Source organism: Stigmatopora nigra, unplaced genomic scaffold (assembly GCF_051989575.1).
Source record: "Stigmatopora nigra isolate UIUO_SnigA unplaced genomic scaffold, RoL_Snig_1.1 HiC_scaffold_256, whole genome shotgun sequence".
NCBI classification, from domain to species: Eukaryota; Metazoa; Chordata; class Actinopteri; order Syngnathiformes; family Syngnathidae; genus Stigmatopora; species Stigmatopora nigra.
In genome coordinates this window covers 2,501-22,582 of record NW_027551721.1, presented here as the reverse complement: position 1 = coordinate 22,582, position 20,082 = coordinate 2,501, and the positions used below count along the sequence as shown (strand labels likewise).

General features: G+C 40.6%; 1 protein-coding gene across 1 annotated transcript; it reads left to right on the top strand.

The window, feature by feature from the left end:
• Positions 1-324: 324 nt before the first annotated feature.
• Positions 325-19,859, top strand: LOC144193227 (1-phosphatidylinositol 4,5-bisphosphate phosphodiesterase gamma-2-like; the record flags this gene model as incomplete). Its single annotated transcript, XM_077711990.1, has 11 exons — positions 325-429; positions 5,716-5,908; positions 7,143-7,292; positions 8,559-8,652; positions 8,743-8,790; positions 11,839-11,923; positions 13,514-13,594; positions 15,349-15,389; positions 15,512-15,584; positions 19,525-19,626; positions 19,737-19,859. Coding segments are annotated over exons 2-11 (981 nt in total), but the record flags the coding sequence as incomplete, so codon positions are not given.
• Between the last annotated feature and the right edge of the window lie 223 nt (positions 19,860-20,082).

Below are 20,082 nucleotides of genomic sequence, written 5' to 3'. Positions count from 1 at the left end.
AGAGAGAGAGAGAGAGAGAGAGACAGAGAGAGAGAGAGACAGAGAGAGAGAGAGACAGAGAGAGAGAGAGACAGAGAGAGAGAGAGAGAGAGAGAGAGACAGAGAGAGAGAGAGACAGAGAGAGAGAGAGACAGAGAGAGAGAGAGACAGAGACAGAGAGAGAGAGACAGAGACAGAGAGAGAGAGACAGAGAGAGAGAGAGAGAGAGAGAGAGACAGAGAGAGAGAGACGAGAGAGAGAGAGAGAGAGAGAGAGAGAGAGAGAGAGAGAGAGAGACAGAGAGAGAGAGACAGAGAGAGAGAGACAGAGAGAGAGAGACAGAGAGAGAGACAGAGAGAGAAAGAGAGAGAAAGAGAGAGAAAGAGAAAGAATAAGCGTGAAAATTAGTTCATATTTTTACTAAAGAATTTCGAGATTTGTTTCACTCAGGTGATTGAAATCGAACAATTTAAAACTGCACACTTTCTTCCAAACCCCCTCATTTATTTCCATATCCATATCGTTTTTCCTTCCGGCCATTTTTTAAAATATCAACCAGGCTTATACATACTGCAAGTTCACTTTACTTCCTTGTATAGCCAGATAGAGGAACTAAAAATGCTTTGTGGTTGTCACTGTCAACACTCTTATCGACTCCTGTCCCATTCGGCATTGTTGAAGTCATGATCAAATAACAACAATAAACTTTTAAAAATTGGCTACCGTGACCCGTTTATAAGATCGGTTCGACGTGGAAGGTAGGTCAGGTTATTATATTTGAAATACCAAATTTTGCTGCTACGACGTAAACCGTAATTTTGAAGAGCGAGGGGAAATATTTTCCTCTAACGAGAAAATATGTAAAGCTGAAAGCAAGGACTTTAGTTAATGCACGTAAACCGGGCAGAGGTAATGTCTTTATCGGTGTGCCTATGATGTTTGGGAAAATGGATGGATAATTATTGAAGCACTCAGTACCACTAGTTAGTACAAGAGTACTACTACTGTTTGCCGCACCGATCATGACGAAAGACAAAATTACAAATTTATAACTTGGCGGCTTGTACTGTATGTTTGTGTTAATTTGATGAATTTAGCTTCAGATCAACAAGCTTGTGCTACAATCGTTTGCTTGGGGTTCAATTGAAAAGGCCAAAATTCGTCTTTACCTATGAAAAAATGAGTGTAGGAATAAAATAGTCATTGTGGATTTTGATTTCCGTGTGCACGCAACGCTTTTTAATTCTCAAAAATCCCCTGAACGGTCAAATAAACAATACCATATACTAATTCAAACATTGTCAGAATATACAAAATTACACAATGTCGCCGGATTAAAAAAAAATAATAATAATGAAAAAAAACAGCAGTTATCGGGATACTTTGATACTCAATAGACAACCAGGGGTCTGTTGAAAATACTGAGCCTACACAGTACGGTGTACAACTCAGAAGCTGGGTTTGAGTACACGTGCAAGTGTAACGCAGTTCGCGCTAGACTTCAAAATATATCGATACCTGCTGCTTGTTTTTTTTTTCTGAGCCTGGCCGCCACCATAAAAAATATTATGCAAGCAGCAGTTATTTAGTCTAAGAGGACCGAGCTCTAATGCCGTGGCGGCAGAGCATCTGCAAGGTGGTCGGTTCCTGCCGTGGCAGAAACACCAGAACCTGATGGTGGAGAGGGATGCCGTCAGGCGAAAGGAATCATATTGGGCCTCCGGAGACTGCTGACTGGTAATGGCTGGCCAAGCAGCACTCGGGTGTTTTCTGAACAAAAATACAGACATGGTGGCTTCAGGGAAATTTTGGTCACCCATCCGACGTCTTAGGAGGGGAAAGCGGTGTAACATCAACAGTGTAATGGGTATGGGGCGCTTTTGAACTCGACTCGGGATGTTGTGAATGGGTAGGTTGAATACTTTGAAGACTTTCTCAGTTCCACTGACACACCTTCCATGAGGAAGGAGAGCCTGGGGATAGAGGCAGATCTCAGGGGTTGAAGTCACTGAGATGGTTAGGAAAGCTCCTCAGTGTCAAGGCCTCAAATCACTCCGGAGTTTCGAAAGGCTATGTTGTGGAGTTGTCTTCGATGACACACATCTGCAACATCGTGTGGACTTCGGAGACAGTGCTTCTGGATTGGCAGACAAGGGTGGTGCCTCCCTTTGTTAAAATCGGGAATTGGAGAGTGTGTTCCAAGTATAGGGGAATCACATTCCTCAGCTTCACCAGGAAGGTTTATTCGAGGGTAATGAAAAAGAGGGTCCGAGGCCTAGGGAAGGTCACTCGAATTTTGTATTCAGGAGAAGCAGTGTGGTTTTCCTCCTGGCCGTGGAACAATGAATCAGATCTGTACCCTCAGCGGGGTTCTTGAAGGGTCATGGGAGTTCGCCCAACCAGTCTACGTGTTCTTTGTGGATTTAGAGAAAGCTTTCGACCGTGTTTCCCGTACAGTCTAGTGGGTTGTACTCTAGTAGTATGGTGTCCCGGAATCCCCGATACATGGGGTCCAGCCAGCCGGTGCCTGTGTGACCGATGTTAGAGTCTGGTCCGCATAGCCGGTGATAAGTCGGATCTGTTTCCAGTGAGAGTTGGACTCTGCCACGGCTGCTATATATTGCCATTTTAGTGTATACATTTTTATGGACAGAATATTTAGATGGGGCCCCGGTGGATGAGTGATTAGCTAGTCAGCCCCACAGCTGTGGAGTCCCGGGTTCTAATCCAGGCCGGTCCACCCGTGTAGAGTTTACATGTTCTCGCTTGGCCTGCGTGTTTTTTCTCCCGGTACTCCAGTTTCCTCCCACATTCCAAAAACATGCATGGTAGGCTGATTGGACACTCTTAATTGCCCCCAGGTATTATATGAGTGTGAGTGGTTGTCTATCTCCTTTTGCCCTGCGATTGACTATCCAACGATTCCCCCGCCTTTGCCCCAAAGTCAGCTGGGATAGGATCCAGCACCCCCCGCGACCCTTATGATGGTAAAGCGGTTCAGAAAATGAATGAAGTAATATTTAATGAAAAAAAAGTTTAATTAAGAAGTTGAAGTCTTCATCGTAAATCTATACAAATTACCATTCCTGAGAATGTCTGTGTAGATATGAATGTATGTTGAACACATTTGAGAAAACAGAGAGAATACCATACATCCTGTTTAAATGCGTTTTTGAACAGAAAATTGCAAATATACAGCTCTAGAATGTTACTGCAGCCGATTTTTGAGTTTAGATCCCAGTTTTTCAAAAAGTAGATTTTTCTAACAGCATGTCCAATTTTTTGGTCAGAAAATTGCACCTTTGGGCCATTTTTTCCGTACCTGCAGAACTTTGAGACCAAAAGTACTTTGTGTTCTAAAAGTACCATGACGAAGAAAACATTTTAAGTGCCCAATTTTTCAATTGGTTCTTCAAAAAAATCGATTCTAATAAATTCCGAGGTCACATTTTGACCTTTGACCCAGTTTTTCCAATCTATGCGAAATGTTCAGACCCTAACTGCTAACAGTTTTTGGAGCACTATACAAGTGCACATGCGGCAGCAACAAGCAGTATTTTCCACTGTTATGCTAAAAATCGATAAAAACATTTCCACATTTCAAGTCCGATTACAATGCAGTTTTTGGCTAACAATAGTCTCATTGGTAATGCGTGCTGATATGGATATTGATTAATGAAATTGTTTTGAACATTTAAAAAAAATGGATTCTCCTCTCTATCCAGAGGACCAGTAGCTCTACTCTGACCCCTTCCTAGATGACCGAGCTTCTCACAGAGAGTCCAGACACTGTGCATAGGAAACTAATTTCAGCCGCCTGTATCTAGGATCTTGTTGTTTTGGTCACGACCCACAGCTCGTGACCATAGATGAGGGTGGGAACGTAGATTGACCAGTAAATAAAGAGCCTTGCCTTTTGGCTCAGATCCTTCTTCACCACGATGGACCGATGCAGAGTCCGTATAACTACAGATGGTGCACTAATCTGCCTGTTAATCTCCTCCCGCTCCATTCTTCCCTCACTCATGTTTAAGGTCCCATGATACTTAAACTCCTCCACCTGGGGAAGGACCTAATCCCTGAGGGCATGCCACATTTTTCTGACTCAGGACCACGATCTCAGATTAGTAGGTTCTGCTTGTCATACAGACCGCTTCACACTCGGTTGCGAATCGTTCCAACAAGAGCTGGAGGTCACGGTTTGATGAAGCCAGCGGAAATGCATCATTTGCAAAATGCAGGGATGCAATACTAAGGCCACCAAACAATCTAGATATTTTGTCCATAAAAGTTATGAATAGAATCGGTGACATAGGGCAGCCCTGGCAGAGTTCAACCCCCACTACATTAAGATCTGACTTACTGCCGGCTACGTAGACCAGACTCTGACAATGGTCATAAAGTACCAGGGGTTCCGGAACTCCATACTTGTGGTACCATGGTAGGGACATGGTCGAACGTCTTCTTCAGGTGCACAAAGCACATGTAGACTGATTGATGGTGCACTGCTTTCCACTCCTCTGTCACGGCAGGTGGTGGACCAAAATTTCCTCACATCCACCTGGAAGACATTCTCCATGTCCTCACCGAACTCTTCCTATGCCCGGGTTTTTTCTTCACCCCTTACCACCAGTGTGTACCAGCAGTTTCTGGGGTTGCCGCCACAACAGACACCACCACTTTGCGGCCGCAGCTCCTGTCTGCCGTCTAAGAAAAAGAGGCGCAAAACATGGTCCACTTGGACTCAATGTCTCCGCCTCATCGTGCTCCTTCAAAGAGGGAATTGAAACTCCTTCTGACTGGGGACTCAAAAATAGAAGGATGATCCCCTCTCATTTACCAGGATGAACCCCTACATTCAGGCACTGAGCCAAGCGGGCAATAAGTATGCCCACTCCTGCTCGGCGTCTCTCACCGTGAGCGACTCCGGAGTAGAAGAGTGTCCAACCTCCCTCGAGAGGAGTGGTACCAGAACCAAAGCTGTGCGTGTAGGTGAGCCCGACTACATCAAGCTGGAATTAGTCAACCTCAAGCACTAACTTGGGCTCTTTCCCAAACAGAGGTGACATTCCAAGTCCCAAGAGCCAGTTTCTGCAGCCGGGGATCGGACCGCAAGGATCCCTCCTTTGGCTGCGGGTGGTGAGCCCATGGGAAGGGGAACCCACGCAGTGTTTTTGGGCTGTGCCTGGCCAGGCCCCATGGGTGAGTAGCCCCTGCCACCAGGTGCTCCTCATCGTGCCCCTCCTCCAGGCCTGGCCCCAGAGTGGGGCTCCGGTGACCGGCGTCCGGGCGAGGGAATACGCCTTTTGAGAATGTTGCTCGTCATAAGAGGTCTTCTAGCACATTCTTTGTCTGGTCCCTCACCCCAGAACAGTTTACCATGGGTGACCTTACCAGGGGCACAAGGCTCCATATTACATAGCTCCAAGGAACGTTGGATCACATAAACCCCACCACAACGATAAAGTGAGGACTCATCAGGGGGGGATGAACTCAAATTATATTAATTAGGCTAGGTGGACAGACATTCCGATGAATTATAGAATGTTGTTATAAGAAAAAAAGTGAGCTATAACTATTGGGTATATCTTTTAATGCCTTTACCCTTCTCACAGTGTTGATCCAAACATAAGTAATATGCTGTAGAATATTTGAATCCATGTCAGTTATGGAAAAAAAATCTGAATCTTTGCAATCAGTTATCAAATATGTTTGTTTCCCTTATGTTCTACAAAGATTTGAGAAATGGCACATTGCGTGCAACACGGAGAGATGACAGAGTACAGGAAGAGTGTAATCAAACGTGAAATGGAGATGGGTATGGTCATGACAGTCTTCCGGCAAAAGGCAGAGAGGCTCACTGTTCAAGTCATCATGGAATCACATCAGGTTGCTTGGACACGCACTGCAGAAAAGACTGATGGTGTCTGTAAGTACTTTATGCCAGTTTTTTCCAAGAAGTGTTGTGCGGCACACTGGTGTGCCGTGAACACTGGTCAGGTTTGCCTTGGAAAATTACAAGAAGTCATACAGTGTAATATTCTGAGAGGAAAATGTTTAAATAAGAGATTAAAACTGAACTATTGCGAGATTAAGATAAAAATATGATGAACATTAAATCATAGATTATACAGATTTAAATCATAAAATGGTAATTTTTTTTGCTTCTTTTCCTGTTATGTAAACTGGAAGTAGTTTGGCTTCACGGGCATCAAATTTTGTCATCTGTGTGAGCACTAATCTGCTCTTCGTGTAAAAAAAAAAAGTCAAGATATACATCCTTTTCTTGTTTATACATTACTTTAACCGGAATATTGTTTGGTTTCAAGGACATCATTTTTGGCAACATAAAATCTGTTTGAGTACAACATTGCTTTTTTGCACAATATTAGGAGATTGAAATAATATTGGGAGAAAAATCATTATATCATGAGATGAAAAACATTACAACACTTCTTTTTATATCACTCGAACCGGAAGATGTCCGGGGTCTGCACCAATTTTTGGTGACATTACGTTGGTCTGAAAAATTTGAAATTTGGGTTATTATTTGATTTCTGTCGATTAAACTTTGTTAAGAACGACTTTAGATTGTTAATTTAAGCGACATAGTTTTAAATGATAAGATTTTCAGATGGTGGTGTGCCTTAAAAAATTTCAATGCAAAAAAACAGCTAAAAAGGTTGGGGAACTCTTCTTTGTGTGAAGATGTAGTACTTTATTTTTTTTAAAAGAGCGCAAAACCACACTTTATCATTGAAGAGAGAGTCATGGTTTGCAGCACAATACTAAGCACAAGGCACACTACCTCCGTCTCCATATGCAGCTAGATAGTTCTGTTTTCATGTAGTAAAATGTGATATAGTAATATAAAAGGCAGTCACTGGAACAACCTAATGAAGGCGTATAGCACTTGTGTGTAGTTGCTTCCTCATACCCGGTCTGTCAACCAGATCTTGGTGTGACTCGACTACTGCTAGTAGTCAGCATTCCTGCGACTTTCATGAGGATAAGTGGCTTGGGTAATGACTGAATCAATATTTGAATGACAAATATATTTGTCATTTGCCGGCGTCATTCAATAAAGGGTAGGTAAAAGTGATTAAATGTCATTCCTCATGTAAGACAATTTTAATAGTTCATGTGCTTCTTCTGTGTTTCAGTGGATCTATTTGAGATCCGAGAGGTTCGTCCAGGGAGAAATTCAAAAGACTTTGAGCGGTTCAAAGATGGCAGGGATAAACATGACGACAATACCTGCTTTACCATATTCTATGGCTCACAGTTTGTTCTCAACACCTTCAGTCTGGGAGGTGGGTTCTTCATTTAAGGACACCATAATTATAATTTTCCACCCTATTTAACTTCCCGTTCTACTGTTTGGGCACAGACTTGTTGAACTATGTTTGCAGTCGCTCTTATGATTGGTTGAATCTTCTTTTGTGTCTTCGTTCTTCGGGGTTCAATTGTAGTCAGTAGAGGTAAGATCGGGCCGAAAAAATCCAGCCTGACTCGACCCGGGCCGTGGGTATTAGAGTCCGGCCTGGCCCGAGCCCGGCGATTTAACTTGATTTGCCGGCTCGAGCCCGTCGAATTAACTTGATTTGCAGGCCCGAGCCCAAACCCAAAATTTAATATTTTATTTGTGAGGACTCACACGGGACTCTCCAGTCAGGATTTACATCTTTTACATGATATAGACGTTTGACGATTGCAACTCGTCTTTTTGTCCTCATATGAAAGCAAAGCGCCACATTGACTACATTCAGCAAAGCCAACGCAAGTTTCTGTCGCATATTCAACAATCAATTTGAAGCTTTCCCACACCTTACTCCTACCGGTGCGTGTTTGTCTTTTCAGTTCTCCTGTCTTAAGTTTATTCTTAACTTCTCGCTCAAAATATATGCAGACTTGCGAAGGGGAAGATTATTAAGAGCGTGGCGTTAACGTGACGTGCGCAGAGCATGCTCTTTCCTGTTTTATCCAAATTATATTTTATATCAAATATTCCTTATTTTAGTATCCACACATAATTTTGGTATACTTCTTTTCAGCGAGACTCGATCCATAGTAATGATTGACATTTTAGACCCGACCCGAATTTCAGGTCGGGCTAAAAATCTCACCTATAGTAGTTATCAAACGAACAAGTGGTGTGTTACACCCTTCTCCAACCTGTCTAATTAGGGAGCATTGAATGAGCGCTGCTGTGGCCGGAGACACCATATGTTCAGCTGGCATTGATGCTGAGCCATGTGGTGGGCTAAAGCCATCAGGCATCGGGTTCATTAGATTATAGCGACTTTAGATGATGACTAAACATTTTAACTTGTTATACGTGGATATGTGGTTTCTAGTATATATCTTAATTTTTCTGTTTAGTTATTCCTTCTCTTTATATTTTTAGTTTTTCTGTCACCCTAAACCTTCCTCCGTCCAGCTGCACTTCCTGAATTAAAAAAAGCCATATAAGACACTCTGATTTAGCATTCTCTGGGTCGAAGTAGCTAGCTTAACAGTACTGTTCAATATGTCTGATAACCAATCTGAACCCAACCTCCACCGCCCAACCGCCTCAGCTGACTCTCTGGAGGATGCATATAAATGGATGATTGGGCTTGAAATGTTAGTCCAAGAAACACTGATTTCTCCTACTCCAGTTCTTATTGAGAGGTAATTATACACCACACACTCCTAAATATACAGTATGTGCAAATAGAGGACAGTCAATTGTGATGAATCAAGGTTTTGTTTTGTTTCAAGCTGGCTCAGAAAGAAGATGTATTCTGTCAATCATAAGAAAACAAACAGGTACAGTTTCCAGGCTTATTATTTATATGATTTACTCAGGCACACTGTAGATATATAACATAAAGGAGGGGTTGGGAACCTTTTGTGAGCAGTACAAATATACATATTTTTTAAATGTAATTCCTTGCGAGCCGTACTCATATAACTTAAAAGCAAAAAACTACAATTCAATGTGTTCACTTTTTGTAATTTACACACTTTTAAAGTGCAATACGCCTCTAAATTCCTTTAATAACATTGTTACGCAGTTGCTAATCAATTAGTATTTTTTTACCATTAATCATTAACATTTATCATCGCATATTAAACACAATGCAGAACATACTCTCCCCAAAACTATTAAAACGTATGAAACTTATGGACTATGCAATTGATCAGGTGTGCTCAAACTTTTTTTGCTCCACATCTACTTTTTAATGAGACAACATAGCGCGATCTACCTTTTTTTCCAGGCCACTGCCAAAGTTACACAGTTACTTATGCTGATATTCTTGGAAACACTGCATGAATCAACATATGTAGTGTGGACATGTACTAATTACGTTTGGACGCACAATGGTGCTGTTTGACAGCTCATGACCCTTATCTAATATAGTATTACCTCGACATACGAGTGCCCCAACATATGAGCAATCTGAGATAGGACTAAAATTTTGAGCTAAAATTTATTTTGAGATACGGGACATTTTTTTTTATATACGAGCATACATACAGTGGACACGAGAGGCTGCTCATAAGAACATCATGGGCACTGTCTTTCTGGTTGCAACTCCCTCGAGTAATATCTCTATGAGCGATGGGCGGAGCGTTGCATTTTTTCAGTGTTTTTATTCTTGTTAGTCAGTGCGAATGGTGTAGCTTGTTTGCTAATACGAAAGGAGTCCTACTTCCCGGGCAAGTTGGCAATTGGTCGTGCGTTATCCTATTGTGAGGACATTTGTGTGCATAATTTTCTAAATATTTTGAAAGGAAGACAAAAGCAAACAACCCTCGATAAGTTGCATCTGAAAGTCAGGGTGGAAGCAGGGCAAGTAGAGCCAACCCGGGAGAAGAAAGGTATCAATTTTTTTTTTTTTTTTAAATTAAGTTTAGTGTACGGTTCGATTAAACCTATTTTTGAGTGTCTGCATCGTAATCCAAGTTCATTTAAATTTGTTTATGTTATGTTACGAGCGCATTGCCGTGCAAAAAGTCCCCCTCGCCTCTTTGTCCCTCCCTCTGCGAAATCCGACTAATTTTAAACAAATTTGAATACAATTAAACACATTTTAATACTATTAAACCACTAGTTATTTGTTACTTTGTTAATAGATAGCAAATTAGAACAAATAAAAAGGTTTTCTAATGCAATATCCTGTTTTTGGTATTCTTTCAGAGGGTTGGAACAAATTAATTTGTTTAATTCATTTCTGTGGAAACGTTCATTGGAGTAACAAGTAAATCAACATACAATATCAGTCCCGAAATGCAATAAGCTCGTATCTCGAGGTAACACTATTATAATTTAATAAGCTGATCAAATCACTGCCATGCGATCTACCACGCCGAACTTGACGATCAAATAGTACAGAAATGTCGAATAACTTAGGCACAAAGAGCAAAAATTTTAAACTGTGGGAGTCAAAGATCCACACTCGTGGAAATGATTGTCGGTCCCTTACGTTAGAAACAGCATTGAAAAATCCAATCTGCTAAATTATTTTTAAAATATTAATTTTATTATTTTTCATGGGTCCTGATAAATTTGAGTGTGTTTTAAGGGAGAATAAATATAAAAAAAAACATGAAACGAGGCAGAAAGCCACAGTATATACAAAATAATATATTAATAAAAGAGCCGCATGCGGCTCAAGAGCCACATGGTCATTACCCTTGGACTAGTAGGTGGCTATCAATGTACATATTGAGCACTGCTGTGATTGATAGTCCCTGATGATTGTGGCCAGATCACGCATGGCGGGCCGCCCGGGCCTTCAAGGCTTTCTCTGCTGGCCTCAGAAATATCTGAATCATATATTACATTTTGTCCATCAATACTTATTGAATAATTCCAAATTGTCTGTTAGCTTCCTTTCATTGCTTTTCCAGATGTGTGTTTTCATATTGAAGCATTTAACAAACCACATTTCAGCCATTATTTGTTGCCAGGGTCAGAAATCTGCCACAAGGCCTTAACAATCAGTTCTGCGGGCTCTGCTGCATTAAACAAGCGTTGATAAGACTTGCTTTAACCAATCAGATTTCGAGTTGGCAACACCACAATGCCTTGTCGCAAGCGTAGGGATGCGTCATTGCCTTCTCGCTGGCGTCAGGATATGTCATCGCTTTCACCAACTTTGATTGGCTGGTGAGAGAGTAGGCGGGCCAAAGCTACCAAACTGTATCTGGAGCAAGCTGCACAAGCAAATACATTGTTGTGTTGATTTAAAGCCCTTTCAAGAGAAAAAAAGCTGGACATCATTATAAAGATCGAACAACTCCAAAGCAAGCAGATCTGTCACAAACGGCAACGAACATTTTTAGCACTAAATCGAAGGAAAATGTATGCCAGAAATACAACAGGACAGGCTCAAATTTCAGCATTAAATTAGATGGCGATAGAAAAGAAGGAAGAAAGAAAGGAGGATGGGTATTGTGTACCATTAAAATTGATTTTTGGTGAGTAAAATATGGCCATATCCCTAAATAATATTTTAATTGTATGAGGCTATTCATTTTTGTGTCGCAGCTGTAGATGCAGTAGAGGTTTTATAGCTATGAAATGTAGAATGTTGGATTGAAGGTGTCGCTAGAAAATGCACGGACTGCCGCTGGTGTAGTGGCACCAGAGGTAGTTAGTGTAAGTGCCACAGTGGTATGGAAACTCCTATGAGTCTCCTCAGGACTCAGTTCTCTCTTCAGTGAGTTTCACATTTTGGAGAAGAGCCACATGCAATCATCAAAAGTGCCATATATGCGAGCCATAGGTTCCCGACCCCTCGTATGAAGACTAGCCAATAGCGTTTCATTGCACATTTTTTTTCATGTACATCCATGTCAATTTTACAGCATATCAATCAAGGAGCTGAAGACTCTTCTTCCTTTGCTCAATTACAAGCCTTCCAGTGCTCGGTCCCTGAAAGACAAGTTCTTGGTATTGTTTTTGTTTTTATAGTTTTTGTTTCATGTCTTGTGTCCAAAATGCTTTAAAACTGTTGTGGACACTTCGGTTCACCAACTTTTACCTAGTATGGAAAGACAGAGTGAGAGACATGCGTGTGACAACACTTTGCTCTTGCCATGTCGCCAAATGCTGATTTGTGTTCAGATCGACCCTTACGTTTCCAAAAGTTGAATGTGCCCCAAAAACACCATCCGGTTTACGTAATATAAACTTAAGTAATAAAACAACTTTAACCTTGTAATTTTTACGACTTTTTTCTGGTAATATTAAGTACTTCAACCTCCTAATATTACGCCAAAAGTAGTTTTGTCTGCCAAAAGTAGTTTTGTCTGCCAAAAGTCTCAGCCCATTAAACCAAACAACTTCCTGTTGATGTAAAATAACAACAATAAAACTTTTAGTGTCATAATTTGATTTTATTCCTGTAATCTACACTGTCTGATTTATATTTTGTGGCAGGTTCGCCATTAGACATTTCCAAATTTAGGCACCAATAAAGAGGAAAAGACATTTAGGGAGGGGTGGGGGAGACCTCTTATATTGCAAAGTTTGGCATCTTTTATAGGCTAAGCACAGTACAGTGAAAACATGAAGGACATCTACTTTCCTTCGTCATCGTTTTGGCCAAAACACAACGTCCGATATCTTTTTTTTGCTAAGTCAGACCGACTCCTGCTCATATAAACATAGGATGTTATGTGCGACTCACGGCCAGCACAATATTCCACAATAATACTACAGCGTGAAGGAAGGAATGAAGCATTTAACCTCCTATGACCTGGCATCCACATGTGTGGATATCACATTTTTGGTTGTCAAAAACTGCAATGTTAAATGTTGCACTACAAGGACCTGGCGTCCAATTATGATGTGGACATCATTTTTTTTCTCAAACTACATCAGGTTTTTACACTGATCAGGTCCCAAATAGCCTAAATATCAAAATAAATAAAAATGCATGCCTTGCAAGAGTTTGGGTCTTAGGAGGTTAAAGCGACGACTCCTTGGCATGGCCTTTCTGTGCTGAACGGCAAGATGGAGAGCTTTTTACTCTTTTTGAGTTCTTTTTAATATTAAGTGGATGAGATGAGATTATAAGAATTTGAAGTTGTTTAGTGTGTTTATGTGAATGTGTTTGTGTGCTAACGTTAGCTTCTTCCTTACTCTATTGTACTACTGCACAAATAGAACAGGTTTTTGCATGTTTGGTATTACATCACTAATTAAATTTCTCTTCAAGTGTTTAGTTGTTTTTTTGAGAAACATGAACAAATTGCAAAATTTACAATTTACTTACAAAATATTAAATTACGAAAAAAATTCTTGAACCAATTAATTCCATAAGTAGAGTATGTGGTATACTTATTGTTTGTCATATTTAAATATTGATCTGTTAAGATTAGAATTTTTTTACTTCTTGTCAGGTGTATTTTCCCCGGCACACTGATCATTGCTCATGGAACACCAGTGGGCCGCGGTACAGTGGTTGGGAAACAGTCTGGTAGAGAAAACAAATGGATAGCATGGTCACTAGTATTTATTTATGCCTTTTCTCCACAGGAGATAGGAGCAAAACATGATTGTTTGAACTTCGAGCAGTTTCATAAATTGTACAATCTTATAATGTTTGAACAGAATGAGGTAAGTATTACTCATTTTATTGTATGATATGTGCACAGTTTACTACAACCATTTTCAAATTCAGTTGGGGCATTGTGCTAAACATGAATAAAATCATTATTCAACTAGTATTTGTAAATCACGTTTAACCAATATGTAAGTCCTCTAAAGTCAAATTTAAATTAATAAATTGTCGGATTAGGCAAAAGTAAACAAACCCTGACAAATGTAAATAAATAAAACAAGAGTGAGTACCTGTAATAAAAGAAGGCTTTCAAAAAACGGCCTGCCCTGTCAGTTTTAGGTTTTTGTAGATGTGTCCGTCTTGACTGTCAATCCACTACGTAAGTGTTCACGCTGATATGGTTAAAATGGTTCCTAAGTCAACACAATTGTGCATCTTTTAACCACCTGAGCCAGAATACAATCTTGAAGGAGATGACAGCGTTTCTCTGAATGTTTCTGTCAGTCTGCAACAGAATGTACAGTGTTTTATGCTTTTGAAACTTCACAGTATGCATTAGTCTTTCTGCACGTCTTGTTGCACGTCTAGTCATTGCCAGTTTTAAACTGAAATAAAATTCCATCTTTTGTGTAAAATATAAAACATTGAATACAAATCAACACATAAAAATGTGTCGATGCCTAACTATTCTTTACTATATAGAAACAGTCGTACAACATAAATTTACACCCATTCTAGTCAAAGTTTACCCGTTGACCGCTGAGTTAAGTGGCATAGAATAAAATTAAAAGCACTGTTAATTCTGCTTGAGGTTTACAAAACTATCTCTTGTAAATTCCTCACTTTCTGCAGAGGTGGCTTTCGTATGTCTTTGTTATTGGAAGGGTTGATATGTCCCATTAGTGTACTGCAATGTCGCCCAAAAAAATCTTTTCACGTTCGGCCTTCTATCTTTGTCTTTATCTCACTTAATTTTTTTAAGGGATTGTAGTCTCATCTATAGGAAATAAAGGTTGAAATATTAACATTCATTAATTCATTCATCTACCATACCGCACATCCTCATAAGGGTTGCCTATCCTAGGTGACTTCCGGCAAAGGGAAAACTACATCCTAGACTTGTCAGACGTGGAGCACAAATATATTTAAATTTTTTTTCATAAATAAACCCGGCATTGTTTGTTATTTTATGAAAATAACTTAAATGAGTGTGTGCATGCGTAGGTGTCGCAGTGTTGACAGATTGAGCAAACCTCAAACTGAACAAATGAGTTCGCATAAAACTCAGTGATTCTGAACAGCACTTACTTTCAAACAGATTTCATGTACTTCAACTAAGGGAAATGTTCAAACTGATAAACTTTGTTTTCGGCAAAAAAATAATTAACTGGAGAGGGAGAGAGAGGATGCATGCATTCAGGACCTGTCTCCCGCTAAAACTTTGTGACATTATGAAGTATAAAAGTAGCCTTTGGAGACCCCAGCCTATTGAACAACTTAAACTGTACATCAAACAAAAAATGGAAAAGATTTCCATCTACAATGCTACAATTAATATTTTCTCACTCAGAACATATTTTCTTAATGTAGTTCAAAGGAAAAGATAACATTATAAAGTAGTAAACATGTCACATCCATTACAAATTATTTGTGAAATTGGAATATTAAATGTCTTGTGTTCATTTAAACATAGGTTAAATATGATTTGTAAATCATTGTTTTATTTTGTTGATTATGTTGAACACAATGGTCCATCTTCATTGGAATTTGGCTTGTAGTTATCGAGTATTTTCATTTCCTTTTCACTTAGATTCTAGAAGAGTTAAAAAAGGATTGCTCATTCATTTTGGGGTAAGCTCCTTTTTTTAATGTTGGAAAGGATGACATTTGTCTTGCACATAAAATATCAAGTCACACTGACTTATTCATATGGATTCTCTGTTAGACGATGTTCTCTTTTTTCTGCCATACAGTAATAGGGATAAACCTGATGCTTCAGTGGTTTTCCTCAATGACTTCCAACGTTTTCTTATCTATCAGCAGAAGGTATGCAAATTTAAATTGTATATTTCGTTCGGCAGATACTTTGTCTTTTCTCTTATCATATTTTATGTTTAATCTCCACCAAAAACATTTATTTCACCTGCTTTTATAATTAATGGAAGACACAATCATGTAGAATCGGTGTGTTAAGTAGCAGATATGAACTGAACATACAATTGAGAACTGGAAATGTGATGCAAAAGAAACCTTTCAAGAAAATCTACGGTCTGTCAATTGCATGTGTCTGGATTCTTGGTTCTTATGGACTTTCCAAAAACAGGCAACTCCTGGCATCAGAGTCCCAATTTGCCTTGCCTGATTTATGGTAGGGAAGACTAAGGTAGTATACAAACACAATAGATTTTAACTAAATATTTCCTGCCATGGTTTAGCACACATTTGGTCCTGGTCCCACAGAGGGTGTTCCATACTCATACAATCTCAGCCCATTTCGAAGAATTAGGAAAGGACGACCAACTATTGCACATCCTTTCCTCTATGATCAGGTTTATCAGGGGCTGTGTAGAAGAGATTTCACCAAAAAGTCGAACCTCAAGTTAAGAAGAAGAATTTTTCTTTTCAGCCTGGCCCTGGGACAACACTCTAGTTCTACACAGGGTCCTGGCCTATGCAAAGAAGTTCACACATAGCTTACATAGAGCATGCTTTGTTTTGCATTAAAAGGCCATTTTATCTTGTCCTGTGTGGAATCATATAGGGGTGGGGGACTCCTGGAGTATGGGCTATCAGCTACCTAATACAGGATGCTTGGTCCTTGTGCAACCTTGTTTTGTTGTTTGCTCCACCTAGCTGCGGGCATTATATAGTATTTTCTGGTAAAGACTGGGCTACACCAAAGTAGGTTTCCGTCACTACGGCATTGTGGGCCAATTCCAATCCATCCCTTTATTCCTTGATTCATCAATAAAACCAAAGGAAAGTGCTTTTTGGTTTTGAGTTTGTTTGTGTTGAGTTCATTCATTCTATCATTTTCCGAACCGCTTAGCCTCACCAGGGTCATGGCGATGCTGGAGACTATCCCAGCTAACTATGGGCATCCTGAAATGAGGGCCAGACAATTGCAGGGCTCAAGGAGACGGACAACCATTCACGCTCATACCTTGGGGGAGTTGAGTGTTCAAGGGGTCTACCATACATGTTATTGGAGGAATACAGAGAAAACTCACGTAAGCCCTGGGAGAATATACAAATTCCACACTATGAGGACCCACCTGGGATCGAACCCTCGACCGCAGAATTGTGATGCTGACGTGCGAACCACCCACCACTCGTCCTCCGGAGCACCTCAATGTGTTTTTCTTAGTATGTTGTTTGCCTGTTGTGTCCCAGTCAATTTGCTGTCGTGTTAGCCCCCTTTCTCTCTATGAAAAGCCTCAGTTGCTTAGTGCATGTCAGCTCGTCATAAATGTTACGTCACGTCATAGTCCACATGAATAGTCTGGTGCTTTTGCTTATGCTTAGTTTTTCGTACCTTGCTATTAAATTAGTTGGAGTTATCCACCACCCTGCGTTTCCCTGCACTTGACCCCATCCTATGATCAGCATCTACGGGCTGGCTGTGAGGTGCCAAGATAAACCCTAAAAAATGAGACACTAGAAGTGCCAGCACACTAGGTTTGAAGGATGCCATATGACAGTTAATCCAGTTGACTGAAGAAAACATGTTGCAAACAAGCTCGAAAGCATGTACTGTGATCCTTCAGCACTGTTCGGCTTCAACATTTACAGCTTCAGTACATCATGTTTTGTTAATGCAAAGCGAGAAAAACGTCAACTTGCCTTCTCTTTCATTTTATTCGGATTACATTTTGGATTACAGAAACTACGCTGAGCCTATTTCCAGCATTGTTTGGCCATTTAAAATGCCTCCTAAGTCTCTTGCGTCATCTATGGCAACATAAAAGAATCTACCCTACGTTACATGAAGAAGGAAGAAGCAAACATTCGGAAGACGGCAAGCATACCCTTTTTCAAGGACACCAAGCGAGTGGTAACTACAAGGAATAATATAGTTAAGATGGAGAAGGCTCCATCGGTCGGAATCACGGACTGTAGGGAGACTGCTCTGGACACCGACATTATTAGAACCAAAGCCAAAATATTTCAGCTCGGAAGAGGGTGCATTCCTGGACATTCTTATTCAAAGATGAACTGAAAGTGCGGATCCTAGTCCCCGACATGGTAGGAGTTCAGTGAGGTCAATGAGAATGACTTTCGGACGATTTCAAAGAATTTCTAGTCCACCATCCTGCATCTCACGAGGGGAAAGCTGTGCAGCACCAACACTGTGTATAGTGGGAAGAGGATGATGCTAAACTCAACTCCGGATATAGTTAAATAGCTTGCAGAATACTTTGAAGACATCCTCAAGTCCACCGACATGTCTTCTCATGAGGAAGCAGAACATGGGGACTCAGGGGTTGAAGTAATTGAGGTGGTTAGAAAACTCCCCGAAGGCAAAGCCACATGAGTTGATGAGATCCACTTGGAGTTTCTAAAGGCTCTGGATAATGTGGGTTTGTCTTGGTTGGCATGTATCTGTAACATCTCGTAGACATCGTGTCATGCTTCAGAACTGGAGATCAGCTCCTTAGCTTAAGCAGGTTCGCCTCTGGCTCATGTGTTTTGTGCACTTGGAGAAGGCATCCGACTGTCTCCCCCGGGGAGTCCTGTGATGGATATATCGCACCTGGCGGCTGTAGAAAAAGTTTGCCTCGCAACGACAATACTGAGGGAACAAAACACCAAACTGGAGAGCAAGACCCAGCAGCACCTGTGCGCGCCGCCATCCTGGATCACTTACCTCCTCACTTACCTTCAATCAGTCAGCAGGAGGCAGATAACCACCCAACGTCTTTCATGTTACCTGACATAACTTATTGCACAGGAGGGATTGTGTGTCGTCCTACCGCAAGTTCAGAGTCCTGATGGCTGTGGGAACACAACTGTCTTAAAGTCTATTTTTTTGTGCTTTGTGCGTGGTGTTCAGTGTGAGATTGTTCACCAAACACCATAAAGACAGTTTGTTGACCTCATCTCGATAGGCAGACTCCTTTCCTGAGATGAGTCCGACCCCAGTGGTGTCATCGGGAAATTTAATGATGGAGTTCAGACATTTGATGTACTGGTCAGACTCTGTTTATCATAGCCATGGCTGCCCTATGCCACCGGTTCTTACCATAACCTTTATGGATAGAATATCTTGGCACTTCCGAGGCTTTAAGGGGGTCATGTTCAGTGGCCTCAGTATTGCAACTCTATATTTAGAGGATGATTTAGTTCTTTTGGCTTCTTCAGTTCGCAACCAAGAGAGAAACAGTCACAATAAGAATTAGCACCTGAAACCAAGGTGGACTGTCCTCTTAAGGTCAAGAATGAGATTCTTCCTCAAGTAGAAGCACTTTGGTAACTCCGGGTCCTGTTCACAAGTGAGGGAAGGATGGAGCGGGAAATCGAAAAGCAGTTTGGTGTGGCGTCTGTAGTGATGCAGACTCTGCATATGTCCGTCCTGGTAAGAGAACTGATTTAAAAGGTAGATCTCTTTATTTATTGGTCAATTTATGTCCTGACAAAAGCGGCTTATATGCGTGTATATACGGTAATTTGGTAAGTAGATATACGACTGTATTGTGTTTTTGGTTTCATCAAATCTGGACCTACCAGCGTGGTTTCCAGTCAAGTTTTAATGTAACCAGAGTAAGCGCTTTCAGGTCATAGACCATGGTGCTTTGTCAAAATAGGATTGCAAATGAGAACCATTCTCCAAGCAGTGGAGTTAAGTTTCTAATTGTTGTCGACCAAGAGAAGAATCGAGTGTGAGGCGAACATACACAGAATCAATGTTGTCTTTCATCAAGACTGAACTCACCTGAATAACATTTGAGATGGAATGCAGTATGTGTTTTGCTTTCTATTCCTAAAGGAGTCTTGGGCTAGCGATCTCAATAAAGTTAGAAAGTTGATGACTATGTTCATTGATGACACAATGAGAAAAACCAATGACCCTGAGTTCACTGTCAGCGAGGTACTAACTTTAAGACAGCTAATACTGTTTCATTTATTTTTAAAATGCCCTTTACTGATATGCTAGTTATATTATTTCTTGCATGTGACCTTTCTTAATTTTTTTCCTAGTTTCTCAGCTTCCTCTTCTCCAAGGAGAATTCTGTGTGGGATGATAAATTATCGGAGATCAACAACCAAGACATGAACAACCCTCTGTCGCATTACTGGATCAATTCATCACACAACACGTCAGTATGTCACTCCCAATTCAATTGAAAAAAGAGACTGTGACGTTTTCATTTATGTACAGTAGTACCTCGAGATACGAGCTTAATGCGTTCGAGGACGTATCTCGATTTTCTAATAACTCAAACAAACGTTTCCCTTAGAAATGGACTAAAACAAATTAACATGTTTCAACCCTCTGAAAAAACACGGGCTGGTCAAATACTCTACTCTAATTTGCCACTGGGTA